Source organism: Haliaeetus albicilla, chromosome 2 (assembly GCF_947461875.1).
Source record: "Haliaeetus albicilla chromosome 2, bHalAlb1.1, whole genome shotgun sequence".
Taxonomy (NCBI): domain Eukaryota; kingdom Metazoa; phylum Chordata; class Aves; order Accipitriformes; family Accipitridae; genus Haliaeetus; species Haliaeetus albicilla.
The window spans coordinates 69,302,281-69,315,867 of NC_091484.1; the positions used below are offsets into that span (position 1 = coordinate 69,302,281).

The window sequence follows — 13,587 nt, forward strand, 5'->3', positions numbered from 1 at the left end:
ATGTACAGATATGTGTGGCTGCTTTCATCACCTGTGTGTGAAGTCTGCAACTCTGGCATGCATCACTATGTGAACAAGAAGTTTCTGTTCACATAGTTCCACTTCAGCTGAGAGCGGAGATGGAGAACAGAAACCAGGAACATGTGGGATGCTTTGTGCTTCCTTCCCAATCAGAGTTTTAATGACATATGTCAGAAAGTGGTAACCAGTTGTACCTGAATCACCTGCTAGTGATGAGCAACGTAACGATGTCACACTTGTGTCATGACTCTCAATGGCATCCATGATAGCAAACTCTACCAAATTGCTACTCATTTCTGATGGTATTTGTGAGACTCGTCTGACACCCTGCGTGTGCTGCCCTGTGCCAGCCCTGCCCTACACTGCCTGCTTCTGCTGTGCCTTGCTGTGTCTCTGCATCTCTTCCCTCGAGTTGAGCTGCATCGATTTGCAGAACTTCCTTCCAGTGGGTTGCACATATTCTGAGTCTCCCTGGCCCTTCCTGCTCCTCAGCAGAGGGCTGAAGGATGGTAGAGCTGCTGTACGTACGGGACTATGTTGGACTGCATCTATGGGTTTTAGCAGAGGCATGGTTGGGAGGGAGTGGTCAGGCTGGGTATAGAGTCTCTTGAGAGTCGTGGAGGAGGAGGGTATTTTAGTGATAGTGTGAGTGAAGATCCCAGGTCACCCAGCAGTTCAGTCAGGTGGATCCTAGATATTCATTCATCTCCCAGGCTGCTGCAAACTCATCTGACCCTTCAGGCAGGGTTGTGGTTCCTGTACCTGGCAGACTGGATGTTAGTTTTACCAGTGCCAGCATGCTGGCAGGACTTGACAGGACTAGGCAAAGCTAGGACATCTACTGCAAAACTAGATAGTGTCTGCCCAGAGAATTTTGTCAGAATGAGATGTTTTCTTAGCTTGAATAACATAACACTCTGGACTCTCTGCAAGTTCTGGTATCTCTAATCCATTTCCTCAATGAAACAGAGGGATAAAGATTTCAGATACTCTGTTTACTTCTGGCTGGACCGAGTAATTTCAAAAACCAAGCCTTCTCATCAAGAAGTATAAATGCCAGCAGTACTAAAATTGACTGGTACTCTTCTCTCTCAGAATTTTAAGGGTCAGTTCATCAGTGCTCATCCTTGTGAAACAAAGTCATTCCCTGCTTCAGAAATGTGCCAAACTCTAAAGTGTGGAAGGTGAAAATTTTGAATGACCCATGATGTTTTATCACAGCAGGCATTGTGCTGCAGAGGTAGCTGTCAAAGGAGACAGTTAGGAAGTCACTGGGGAATCATTATGTGTAATACCCCTCATCCCATCCCAGCTGGGTACTGTTTTCCATTCACCAACTCTAGGAGCCACACTGTTTTACATTTGAATGAGTGGTTACTTGCCCTGTAACGATTTTCCTTCAAGCTGATGTTAGGTGAGGATCCCATGTTTTATCACTGCTTTTCAGAACCTACAAATAACATTATGATTAGGAGGTTATGATGGGTTCTGCCAGAAACATGAGACATTGTGTGTTGGCTGTCATATATATCTCACTATCGCTGATCTTTCAGGGAAGGTTTCTGTAGACCAGCAGCAAGGTCTTCCAATACTACTATGAGATCTACCACTACTTAGAACTGCAATGTTTGTAAAACGAATAACTGCTATTATTCGTTGCAATCAAATCGATAAAAAATGAAGCAAACAGAAGCCAAAAGCAAAGCATTACTTCAAGTCTCTGTAGAAGTAATCAGTAATTTATTGGTCTACACTTAAGTACATAACTATAAATGATTATTTGATTCTCAGAATATAGATTGTATCTTCAAGGCAACAGATGTATGCATTCACTTTTCTCACGGTTAAAAATTAAAATGCAAGTTAAGTAAATTATATTTTTGAACATTTAACTACTCATTAGAGATGCTGTCTGTAATTTGTTTCTCAGTCTGCATGGACATCTGACGTTCTTTCTGACTCACTGCAATTTTTGTTACCAATGTAAGGAAAGTAACTAGTTCAAATGTGTATGGAATTAAAATCTAAGTGCATGGATATTCATGTTTACCTAAATAAATTACATAGATACTGTACGTTATAGGTATCTTGAAAGTGATGCAGTTTACTTCACTTGTCAGGCAATGAACATTGTTACTATAAGATTCGAAGATGCTTATTTTTCAGGTTTTCATTCAACAGATTTTTTTTCAAGTGGATAGTTTTGTAGTTTTCCCTTATATTGTTGTCATTTCCCATTCCTGCCTGACAATCTTTTACATCATAATAAGGGAGTGAAACAGGTACTATCTTAGAAAAAATGTAAAAATTCATAAGCTACATACATCAGGAGGTATATGGTGATATATGTGCAACCTTTGAAATTCTTCTTTGCTCTGCAAGATGTACTGGATGTTACGTTGATAGGAATCCTTTGAACTTTAATTCTGAGAAGGGCGCAGGTTAAAATCAGTTTCACATGGGCTGCTACGGGAAATAATGGCAATAATAAATGGCAATAATAATAAATCTCCAGAGTACATGCTACTAACGTGTGCCTAAGAGGGATGCCTAGGTAGCATTTCTTAATAGATTTCTGTGTATTTATCACCAGGTTTTTGTTTGCTTTTTTATCTACTGGAATGAATGTAATAACAGCAGTGTTACATTTCCGTCCACCTGTTCCCGCTGAAAAGAACCTCCTTATCACTGACGTTGCTAAAGTGTGTTTCCATTGCCAGTTAATTATTAGGGTTGGTTTATGCAGTAATTCAGAATAAAGTATGCTTATTAGAATGATGAAAAATTAGCCTTTCATTAAAATCTACTTCCTGGTTTTTTAGGCTATTGACAGCATTCATCAAGTGGGAGTCTACTGCTTAGCACTCGTACCAGCAAACACACTTCCCAAGACACCTCTGGGAGGAATACATCTGTCAGAAACCAAACAGCTTTTCTTGGAAGGATCGCTGCATCCTTGTAATGTGCTGATGTGTCCCCACACATGCGTAACAAACCTGCCTAAACCAAGGCAAAAACAACCAGGTAAGATGAGTGAAGGCAAAGGGACCATGACTTAATGCTGTGTGTTCATGGTACTGTATAGAGCAAAATCAAGTAACTGTTAATGCAGGTGAGAATCAGCTCGATCAGCTGTTCCTGTTAAATATTCCAGGTGTGTTAAAGACTTCATTAGTTTTGGCAGAAGCTGGAAGTACCTTCACAAAGAGTGCAAGGAAAAATGCTCCAAAAACCGAAGTACAGTAAAGATGAAGATATTTTTATCACTTTACAAGGCACTGCTGAGACCACACCTGGAGTTCTTTGTAAATTTCTAGACAATTATGTTTAAAGAGGATGGACTGAGACCAAAACAGAGAAAGATAAAATCTTGACTTATTTGAAGGCTGTTTGTGAAGTGGAAATAGAGAGGAAGAGGAGTGTTGACACTAAATAACAGTGTTGGAAGAAGAGTAAATACTTAAAAACTGGTCATGAATAAATTAAACCCCAGAATGAGAATAGAGGTTTTTACCTGAGTAGGGAGGTTCTGGATTATTCTTACAGCAGGTATATTTGAGGGAAAAACCTAACTAGTTTTAAGCTGGTTCTTCAGAAGTTCTGCCACACTTTATGAAGAATATTGGATGAAAAGGTGCAGCAAGACACTGACTCAAGAGACCGAGAGGGCCCTTGTAGCCTGAGTAGTCCAGTGTCTGGTTACTCATGCCAAATGAACAAGCAAATTTTAGCAAATTTTTGACTTTGAATCCAATTGCAGATTTTAGTACTCAGATTAATTTCAAGGATTTCTGGATCTGTAGGCTCAGGCTTAAGACCTGAATTCAGCTTTGTTAGACTAAGTGTTAATTGCTTTCCGCTTTGAAAACGAGCTTGGGATATGAAGTGTTCTTATGCTCTGGATCTCAAATATGGGGACTATCCATCATGAATTCAGTGCAAGTTTGCCAAAACTGTCAGCTTATTTCTTTATTTAAAATCTTTGGACAAACGTTTTAGAAATCAAAACCATAATCTCAGTTTGCAGATACTGGGAATGTCAGAGGTTAACAGTGACTTCCACTTACTTAACAAAAGTAATGAAGCCTTTAACTGCAGTGCTCACTTCAGTATTTCCTTGTTGCTGCTTTGCAAATTAATCACTGAATTGGGATCAGTGCAGTGGAGGTACTTACAGATACTTTATGTATACACTATTTGGCACTATGGTAAAAGCAATGCCCGGAATGCAGAAACCAAACTGGTAGCATCACATTCTCCCATTTCGCATAGTTGTGACATACCCAGAGGATATTGCCTTCATCTTTTTAAAGCAGAGTAGTCTGTAGATGTTGTTTGTTGTACATTATCTGGTTACTTACACATCTCATATTTTGACACTTACACCACATATCACTGAGACAAAGCTTGGACATCCTAGACTAGAAGTAAAGCCTGGTATCAATTGTAGTTGATCAGTAATCCATGCTGGAGAAGCAGAAAACAAATGTTAACATGAGCATTAATGGTATCTGTGAGACAGGTATTTTTCCCTAATGGCAGCAGCAAAACATCAGTGAAATCCACCTTATGGACAAGTGTCAGCAGTGACATCTTCATTTCTTCTAATGTTAAGTTATTTTTCTTCAGTCTCTACCTTGTGCTAAAGGGCTTGCATGTATTTTATTATAGGCACCATCTGCCTTCCTAATCCTTGTCACTTCATTTCTCTAGCACTACAGAATTGCTAATACAGATGCAACTTAGCCCAAGGAACAGAAGAGAGAAATAGAAACATTGTCCCTTAAGCCTGGATACATCTCATCTAGCTTTAGGCACTTGAATGGACATGCCTAAATTAGGAGCTGAATTTTCCAAAGATTCCTCGTATCATGGCAGACAAGACGTGTCTCTGGCTGTAGAAAGCCTGTGCTAAAGGGGCTCCTCAGTTAGATATGTTTAGAGAGGATGAATCCAGGCCTACGTATCTTCTAGCTACTTCTGGTCCATCAACCAAAGTTTGTATCAGCAGCAATGTGCTCAAGGTTTGGTGTTGTGGATAGCAATGAGGAAAATATCATGTAATGCAAAAGAAATAGAAAGTATTTTCATCTGCAAGTGAAGCATTTTTATTGCACTTAACGCATGTCTGCTTTATTCTAGAAATTGGCCCTGCCTCTGTGATGGTGGGGAACTTGGTCTCTGGAAAAAGAATTGCACAGGCTAGTGGTAGAGATTTGGGACAAATAGAAGATAATGACCAAGCCAGAAAGGTAAGCTAAACTTTTCTCATACGGCTTTTATTTAGCTAGTTAGCATCAGTATACTTAGCAGTACATAGATTGTAGTAGTATTATTGCAGAATATGTTGATGGCTTTCTATAATTCACACTAAAATATTTCATAACCCTCTTTACAGATAAATATAAAATAGACATGGGGGGGCATCACTGCATTTCATTTGTATGGATTTTTTTTTTATAAGTTTACATGGGACAACAGAACAAACATGGTGGAAAGTGTTAATGGGGCTGCTACCGGAAATCACCCTCTATTATGTCTTTTTTACTAGTTCAAGTGGAGTCCAGGGAATTTTCTTTGCATATATGGTCCTGACCTTATTTGATGTTATTTTGATCAATTAAAATTAAGTTGAAATTCAGCTCTTTTGGGTGCTTATGTGAGAAATTAGTAAATTCTAAGCTGTATAAATATTTATATATTTATAGTAAGAAAAAGAGAGGAAGCTAAAGAATTAAAATCATGCTTAAATTCAGAGAGATCAGTAAGAACTGTTTTATTGCTTTGGAAGTATATGTAATAATATATTATAATCCCAGCAGTGGCTTCACTTCCAGAGAGGCTGCTGCTACCATGCAAAAGAACCTTCCTATAAATATGTGTGATGACAAGAGAATTATTCATGTTTAGTGCTTCTGGGTATTGATGTAAAAGGGAGCATATAAATAAGAGAGACATAGCTAAACTAGCAAAAATAGTTATCTGTTTTTTAAAGCCAGAAAGTTATTTAGTGTCATGACTAGCACTCTGCTTTATTTTAGTTCCTCTTCCTCTCAGAAGTGTTGCAGTGGAGAGCTCAGACCACTCCTGACCATGTGCTTTACACTTTACTCAACTGCAGGGTAAGAAGCTCAGACCGTTACTTTGACAGGCTGCAGTAGGAAAATGGCATACTGGTATTTTAGCTGCACCTGCTTGTGCTATGGCTGAACACGACCTTCCTGTTCCTTTTCCCATTAATACTCAGCTGCTACATTTAATGTTCACTGAGGCAGAAAGAAAAAGAGAATAATCATTGCCACTTGTCAAAATATAGATTGCTTTTGTATCAGACAGCGCACCTTACACATTTCTCATTTCTTTTTCCACCACATGCATGTTGTGGGTGAGCTGACACTGCAAATCTATTTCAATACTGATTGTTCCTGTACCAAAGAGTAGTATTTAATACTGCTCACCATCCTGATTTCCAATTTGAAAAGTACAGGCTTGGCAAAATCAAAGCATTTTCCCTAAATAAAACAATGATTGTTGGTTTTGAGACTGGACCATCTGGGGGAGGTGTGAGAACAGGGAAAGAAGGTGAAGAGAAGAAGAGGTATGTCAAGAATCCAACCAGGTCTGCAGAGGATCACTAATAAATCTCTCTGCATAGCCTACATGAGGTGCTAGCCTGGCACAACATTTCATTGCTTATCGAAAATGAATTAATGCATGTTACACAGTACAGAACTTGGCTTTACTAAGAGTGGGTGATTGCAGACTTCCTGGGTGATTGTAGATGACAAACCAGTAATTCCCAAGACCACTGTAGAGAACGAAAGTCTGGTTTCAAACCATCCCACCACAGTACATCTAGACACATCTAAACTTCCAAGTCAAAACTTGGAAACGTACATAGTGTGTGAGGGTCTCCAGGAGATGAGGGGCCTGGAATAGTGCTGTTCCCCTGGGCCACCTGGAGTAGCTGGTGTTGTCTCAGCCCACGTGGTCACTATGCAACTTGGATGGGTTCTTAAACCTCCAGTAATTTGTGAACCCCTGTGAAATGACCACTTACTGTATTTACAGGATATGCTTCCCCGGCCCATATTACAGTGCTGGTACCAATATTCAGTCTGAGGCTACCAATAAGTCGTTAAATGACCTTTTTTAAATTCAGATTAATAACTAATATTATGTGAACATGTGCAACTTGACAGATAATAGTGAAGCAGTAATGTAATTGTCCATGGCAGAGTAGAAAACTTGAGAGGCAATGCTCTTTATAGATTCAATATTACACCATTAGAATAGTGCATTGTTCTGTCCTGTAAGTTAGGATCAAAGATGCTGTGAGAAAGAGACAGTGATATGTACTGTCCCATCTCCTCCACACAGGCTGTTGCTTTTGAGCTTTAAATAAAGGCAGCCTTCCCATGCTGGCAGAAGGGTTCAAACAGTGGGAGGGAAGGACATAATATGCAAAATAAGGATTAACAAAATAATTTATCATTCCATAGAAGTGAAAAATAATTGAATTTTGAAATTCAGTTTCTCCACTACTCTCAGTGTGGAGTATCTTACCATATGAAATTTGTTTGACAGTTGTAATGCTTTATGGAGAGATTTAATGTTTTATGGAAAGGAGTGACAGGTTTGATGGGGCTTAGCCTAGGCAAGTTTTAATACCCATCTTGAACTTTTGTTCCGGTTTGTAACTTTTCCCTTTTTGTCTTCCTTGCACATTGTCTGTACACTTCGTTCTAAAACATCCAGGCATCCTGCAGGAGATGACTAATAGAAATCCACTGAGATTAGTGTTTTCCTGTAACCCAAGCTTTTTGAGAATTTGGAATATTTCAAAGTCAGTGCAGCACGTTGTTTTTGGTGTGTGTCATGAAGGACTGCAACACCTTAACATTGCAAGACACCTCGTATAAAAGACCCAAAGGTTGCCTGGCGTTTGCCGATGTTTCTTGTCCAACAACAGGATTCTCCTTCCCTATACTTCATGTAAACACTGTCTTTCCACTGGTTCACATGCAGCAAGTGCCAGAAGTCTTAAATGTAAATAAATATTGCACAAATTCACATGACTTGCAGCAATTCCCTTTCTGTGTCAGTGGGACCTGCGCTTCTGATGTCTGTGGGGATATAAAAGATGCTTCTTCCCATGAGTAAGCAAACAGACAATTTCCTGGAAGAAGGAACCAAGAGTTTAAGCACATTCCTACTGGCAGATCTACAGTGACAAGGACACCCAGACCTCAGGTCACTTTGGCCATATTTAGGGCTGGACAGATGGAAGCCATCTCTAGTCCAGCATCCATATAGTTGCATATGTCTTTAGAGGAAGCTTTCGCAGAGAAATGATCTGCACATTGTTCAGAAGACTTGATTAAAACTGCCTGAAGTTTATTTCAGTAAGTGTGGTTGCTGAAGATGGTGAAGAGGAATGCTAAGCCCTGACTTTGTCCTATTTATTTTCAGTTAGGTTGTCCTCTTTATTGACAGTTTATAATAAAGTTTGTAAATGCCAAGTGATGCCTGGTAACGTGCCACTACTTCCAGTGCTAGACCTTTATCAACCTGCTCTCTCCTCTCTGAAGCTTATGGTCAATAAATACTGCAGTGTTGTGTGGTATGGGGATGGTGGATAGAAAGCAGCAATCAGGCCAAATGCTTATTATTATTGCCTTGTTAAAACAGTGTGAAGGGTATTTTTTAAAACAGTAGAACTTCTTGCATTCTCTCTTACTAAGGAGAGTGATACAGTATTTTTGATTGCATTGCATTGCATTTTTGATACATTGTTCTTTTTAAGTGTGTGTGTATATATATATGTTCTTACCTTTTTTCCCCCATTTTTTTCAGACTCCCTATTTTTAAGTGAACTTACTGCTTGTGATAGGTGCCAGGTATATCATAGCAGTACTGGAGACTGAAATCCTTTTTCCACGGAACAGGTGCCCAAGCAGAGGTGCAGCCCTTCCCATCCTGCTCTGTCCCTTTGTCTCAGCCCAGACCTGGCCAGAGTAGCTCTAGGCACAATCAGTCTGTCCTGCACATTCATTTTTAGACTTCTCTTCTTAGTGTCAGCTGTGGTAGTGAATTTTGTGATACAGATGTATACATTTCTCTAAATGTGTATGTCTGTGTGTGCATATATACACACACATATATATATATTTAGGAAATTCAAGAACCATAACACTCATCGAATTTAAAACACTCTGTTTGATATTTTTGGCTTAGTGCTATTTGAAGTGCTTCGGAAAGCCAAACTGTAGCATATTGTCACTTCCCCTTTTTTTTCATGCTGACCAGAGTTACTCAAATTCAACAAATGCCTTTCTTCTCTATTTCATTTATATGCATGTGCTTAGCTTTTGTTCCAGACTAATTCTTTTCACTGTCACAAAGTATTGTTTTCTCTTGTGTCTTTTGTCTCTTGTCTTTTAAGTACTTCTGCTGTGCCATTTGGCTTCACTCCAGCGTGCAGACAACGAAATGCAATTGTCAGGATTGCTCTCCATAGATTCTCCAGATTGCTGCAGAGGCCATAAAGGCACTTTTCCTGGCTGTAGCAGGAATGCTGCCTGTGTAGCAAGGGAAGTACAGGTTACATGGGCAGGATATTAGCATACTACTGTACTCCCCTGGTTAGAGTGAAAACGCTGTTGAGGGCAACAGGTACAGAGAAAGGAATAGAGAACGTTCCTCTGCTTTACAAACATCTTTTTTCCTTCCAGCTACGGTTTGGCGTAAGGCTGAAGGTTTCCATATTTAACTTGATTGCATGACATACTGTGGCTGCACCTCATTCAGTAACTTCTAAGGTGCAGAGGAAAACAGAGTTTCAGCACATTGCATTATCTTCTGTGACATTTATCTTTCTTCCTGTGCAGGGAACAATAGCCAACTCGCTAACATGTGTCCAGCTACATAAACGAGCCGAGAAGATAGCTGTCATGTTGATGGAAAGGGGACATTTACAAGATGGAGACCATGTGGCTTTGGTTTACCCACCAGGTAAAGAACTGCTGTGTTCAGTACCTTCATAGTCCTGAAAGTTTATCAAGATCCTTTAGAATGGTGCTGCATCGGTGATGTTACCAAACTGTAAACCACGTTAATTGGCAAAACACAAATTACTTGCCTGATGTACGTTTCTTTGAACTTAGTCAAAACATATTTAAAAGAATTTCTCTCTGTGTTTGCACATAGATATTATTCCTTTGGGTTCAGATTAAGATTAACCTGTGTTTTTAAAACCTGTCTCTTATAAGCAGTCAAATTTAATTACTGCTTTTCTTTTAATTTGCTGGGAATATACTATTTTATGAGCACACAGTTCTGCTAAAATACTCCATCTGCTGAGTGTTCTTAGATTCACCTGTTGAATTCCCTTTTGGAAGTGCCGCATTTCGTGGGGGTAAAGCAGCAATACCTGGGAAGTAATCCATGTTTTTTTAGAGTAGAAATATGATGAATAAATAGCAGATGATTAAGAAATACCAAATTATAATAACTATTTTCTCTATAGATCTTTAACCTAGACAGCTCTCTGTGGCTTGGATCTTCATCCTTCGACATAAGGGCTTTTAAGCTTGTGTTAACCTGTACCATGTTTGGCATTTGCTTGAAATTATTTCTGACCTAGTGCTGCTCTTTTGACTTTAGCATTTCATGTGTGTTGGTGAAATAAACAGTCTGATTTAAGGTCTGTATTGTGATATTTGGTTTGTAAGGGCTGCAAGATACAGGTTAAATCTTTACAGGAGTAATTTCTCAACAGTTAATATGAGAAAACCTTTTCCACAAAAGAAGACTAGTATTTTAAACTTAAGTTTTTGTTGTCTGTATTTCACTTCCCCTGAATAAAGCATTTTATTGAAGGAACAATAACCTACCAGTACTGCAGATCCTTTTTCACTGACAGAATAAAACAGCCCCCCTTGTCATCTTATCACAGCCTCTGTACAGCACCAGGGAGCTGTCAAACAACAGTATTCAAGGGATCTTTGTGCTGTTGTCTGTTCAGCCTGAAGTGTGCTGTCCACAATCTGTCACCTGCAGTCAATATTTATATAGAACAACACTTAATTTTATGTTAGAAGCAGGATTTCAAAATCATGACTCCCTTTTTTACTGTAAAATTTCAGGTAGATAAATCAAAACTTTATATATAAGGTTAAAAATTACATGAGAAAAACAGTATTTAAGGAAACCTCCAGATGTTCTTTCTGCAGCTGATAGGAACAGGCATCATCCTACCTCATCTTTTTGCTGGGGCATCCCTCTTCTTGTAGACTCTCATTTATCTGTAAATGTAAATTTAGGAAGATAATTAATCTGTAGAAATCAGTCTTTTTAACAGGTTATTTCCTGATCATAAAAGTGGAGTTCACCTAAATGATGATATCTGTCTGCAGCTTTGTGTGTCGCCTTTGGTTTTTCATGCTCAGAAGAACAGTACAATTGAAAGGAATCAGTGAAGCTGAACAAATACTGACAAGGGGCTGAAAAAGAAGTCTGTTAAAGGGCTTAGTTGCTCATTTAACCTTCTGAGTTGAGTTCCAAGTAATATTTATGCTGACATAGGCGTCTGTGATTAAATGATTTGATTTTCAGGGGAGGATTTTTGTTTTGTTCTTCATGCAGGAATAGACCTGATTGCTGCATTTTACGGATGCCTGTATGCAGGCTGTGTGCCAATAACGGTTCGACCTCCACATCCCCAGAACATAGCTACCACATTACCTACAGTGAAGATGATTGTGGAGGTGAGCAGACACCTGAAAGTGCACAAGTCGATTAAATGGGTGATGGATTTGCGTAGTCTTTAGGAACAGTAACTTAAGTGAGGGGTGGTGTATGTTGAAGAGTTGTATTCCTTCCAAAAGATTCAGCACTTCAGCAGGGTCAACACTGCTTGACAGCACACAACCTTCTGTCTTCTGCTGTCACATTTTGCTGCAGTTACGCTGCTCCTTTCAGGAAACATATTTTAAGTGCTTTCTTGTATTTAGCTGTATGCCAGGAATGGTAGGATTCCTCACCTGGCAACGCTACACTGACTATTGAGAAAAATTGCAATGGAAAGCTTAGCTTGACCTGATGGTGATTTGTGCTCAGCTCAGTACATCTAATTGTTTTGCAGTTTGAAGCGATTTCAAAGTTCTGCTGTGAAGATGTTGGTCGGTATTTTGTTTCATCCAGAGAAGTGTTACTCACTCAGACTTTTCCATTCAATGCTTTCTTTTGGTATTTTGGCTTTATCTAATACTGTTTAGTCTTTGTTGCACAGAAATAACTGCATTGTGCTTGTTACTGAGGGAAATAAAGTGGTTGTAAAGAGATGGCCTTTTACATCTGGCAGTTTCTAATCTATTGAATGGAATTCTGAGTCTCTGAAAAAACAAGTTGAAACAAATGTGATTTTAACATTTCTAATTAATGTTGATTTTCTAATTAATGTTGATACTTTCAAGTAATAAGTACTAGAGGTAGTTATAATTTGTGGCCTTCCTTACGGCATCAGATGCCACAAAGTATCAGTAGAGGTATGAGAAACTGTCCTATTGTCTTCAGGGTTCTCATTATTTAATATTTTGGCACTTACATTTTTTAAACATCAGTTGTTAAAATCATAGAAGTGATGCAATATGTGTTACTTTGTTTTTCCTTTGATGTTTAATAGCCAAACTAAATCTGTTTGGTTTCATGATGAAAAACTAGGACAGGTCTAAGCTGACTTGTAATCGTCGTCCCTTCAACAGACTAAATAAAATGTTGAAATTTATTAGCCATATTAATGCCACTTTGACTTAAAAGCCTCTCAGCTCTGTTTTACACAACATTTTCTTTCATTTTGGAGAGGGATGACCTTGTAGAAATTAAAATACTGAGGCTGTTCCTTCATTGCAAATGCAATCATATAAATTTCCTGATGTGATGGGGTCAAAACCTGATCTGACATGCTATATGTCTACACAGCACCTTTTGAAGTCAGTAATAATGACTTCTGAGCAAAATTTGGCCTACATAATTGTGTTTTGGTGATGAACTCGTAGTAGTAAAATATAACTAAACATTATTGAGCCCCATGTCGAGCAGTTGCTGACATGTAGCTAAGATGTCTTCTTTCTCCTTCCCACCATGCCTATGTGTTTACTTGCTATTCTCCAGGCATGGACGTTCTGTATTTTAATAAACCTCCTCATCCTCCAGGTAATACAATTCCTGAGAAGCCTAGTAACCACCAACTCTTGAAATTCCTTTTGTTTTATGGCTCTACTATGTCCCAAATCCCAAATATTTTCATAGATTAAGATTATTAGCTATGTAAGAATTACCTTGCCGTGTGAGAGTGACATGATTGGATTAAGGGATGCTGCAGTGGTTTCCTTTGTCTTCACTTTTAGCTTGAAATATTTAGATCATCCATACAGGGAAATTATGGGGTTAGTGGAAGTAAGTAGAGCCTGGGTCAGTGCTTGGATGCTCCTAATTTCCTCATGTGCTCTATAAAGTTGACGTCCGTGAGATTACTGTCAACAGAAGTTGATCTCTTCTGCTAAG

General features: G+C 38.9%; 1 protein-coding gene across 6 annotated transcripts in view; it reads left to right on the forward strand.

Moving 5' to 3' along the window:
* Nucleotides 1–13,587, forward strand: part of DIP2C (disco interacting protein 2 homolog C) — a 336,675-nt gene that overhangs the window by 266,607 nt on the left and 56,481 nt on the right. For all 6 annotated transcript variants that reach the window (XM_069778160.1, XM_069778161.1, XM_069778163.1 and 3 more), the window contains 5 exons: nucleotides 2,844–3,045; nucleotides 5,164–5,273; nucleotides 6,063–6,143; nucleotides 9,912–10,035; nucleotides 11,668–11,789. In XM_069778160.1, the coding sequence (XP_069634261.1) occupies nucleotides 2,844–3,045; nucleotides 5,164–5,273; nucleotides 6,063–6,143; nucleotides 9,912–10,035; nucleotides 11,668–11,789 (639 nt within the window). The remainder of the gene's footprint in view (nucleotides 1–2,843; nucleotides 3,046–5,163; nucleotides 5,274–6,062; nucleotides 6,144–9,911; nucleotides 10,036–11,667; nucleotides 11,790–13,587) is intronic.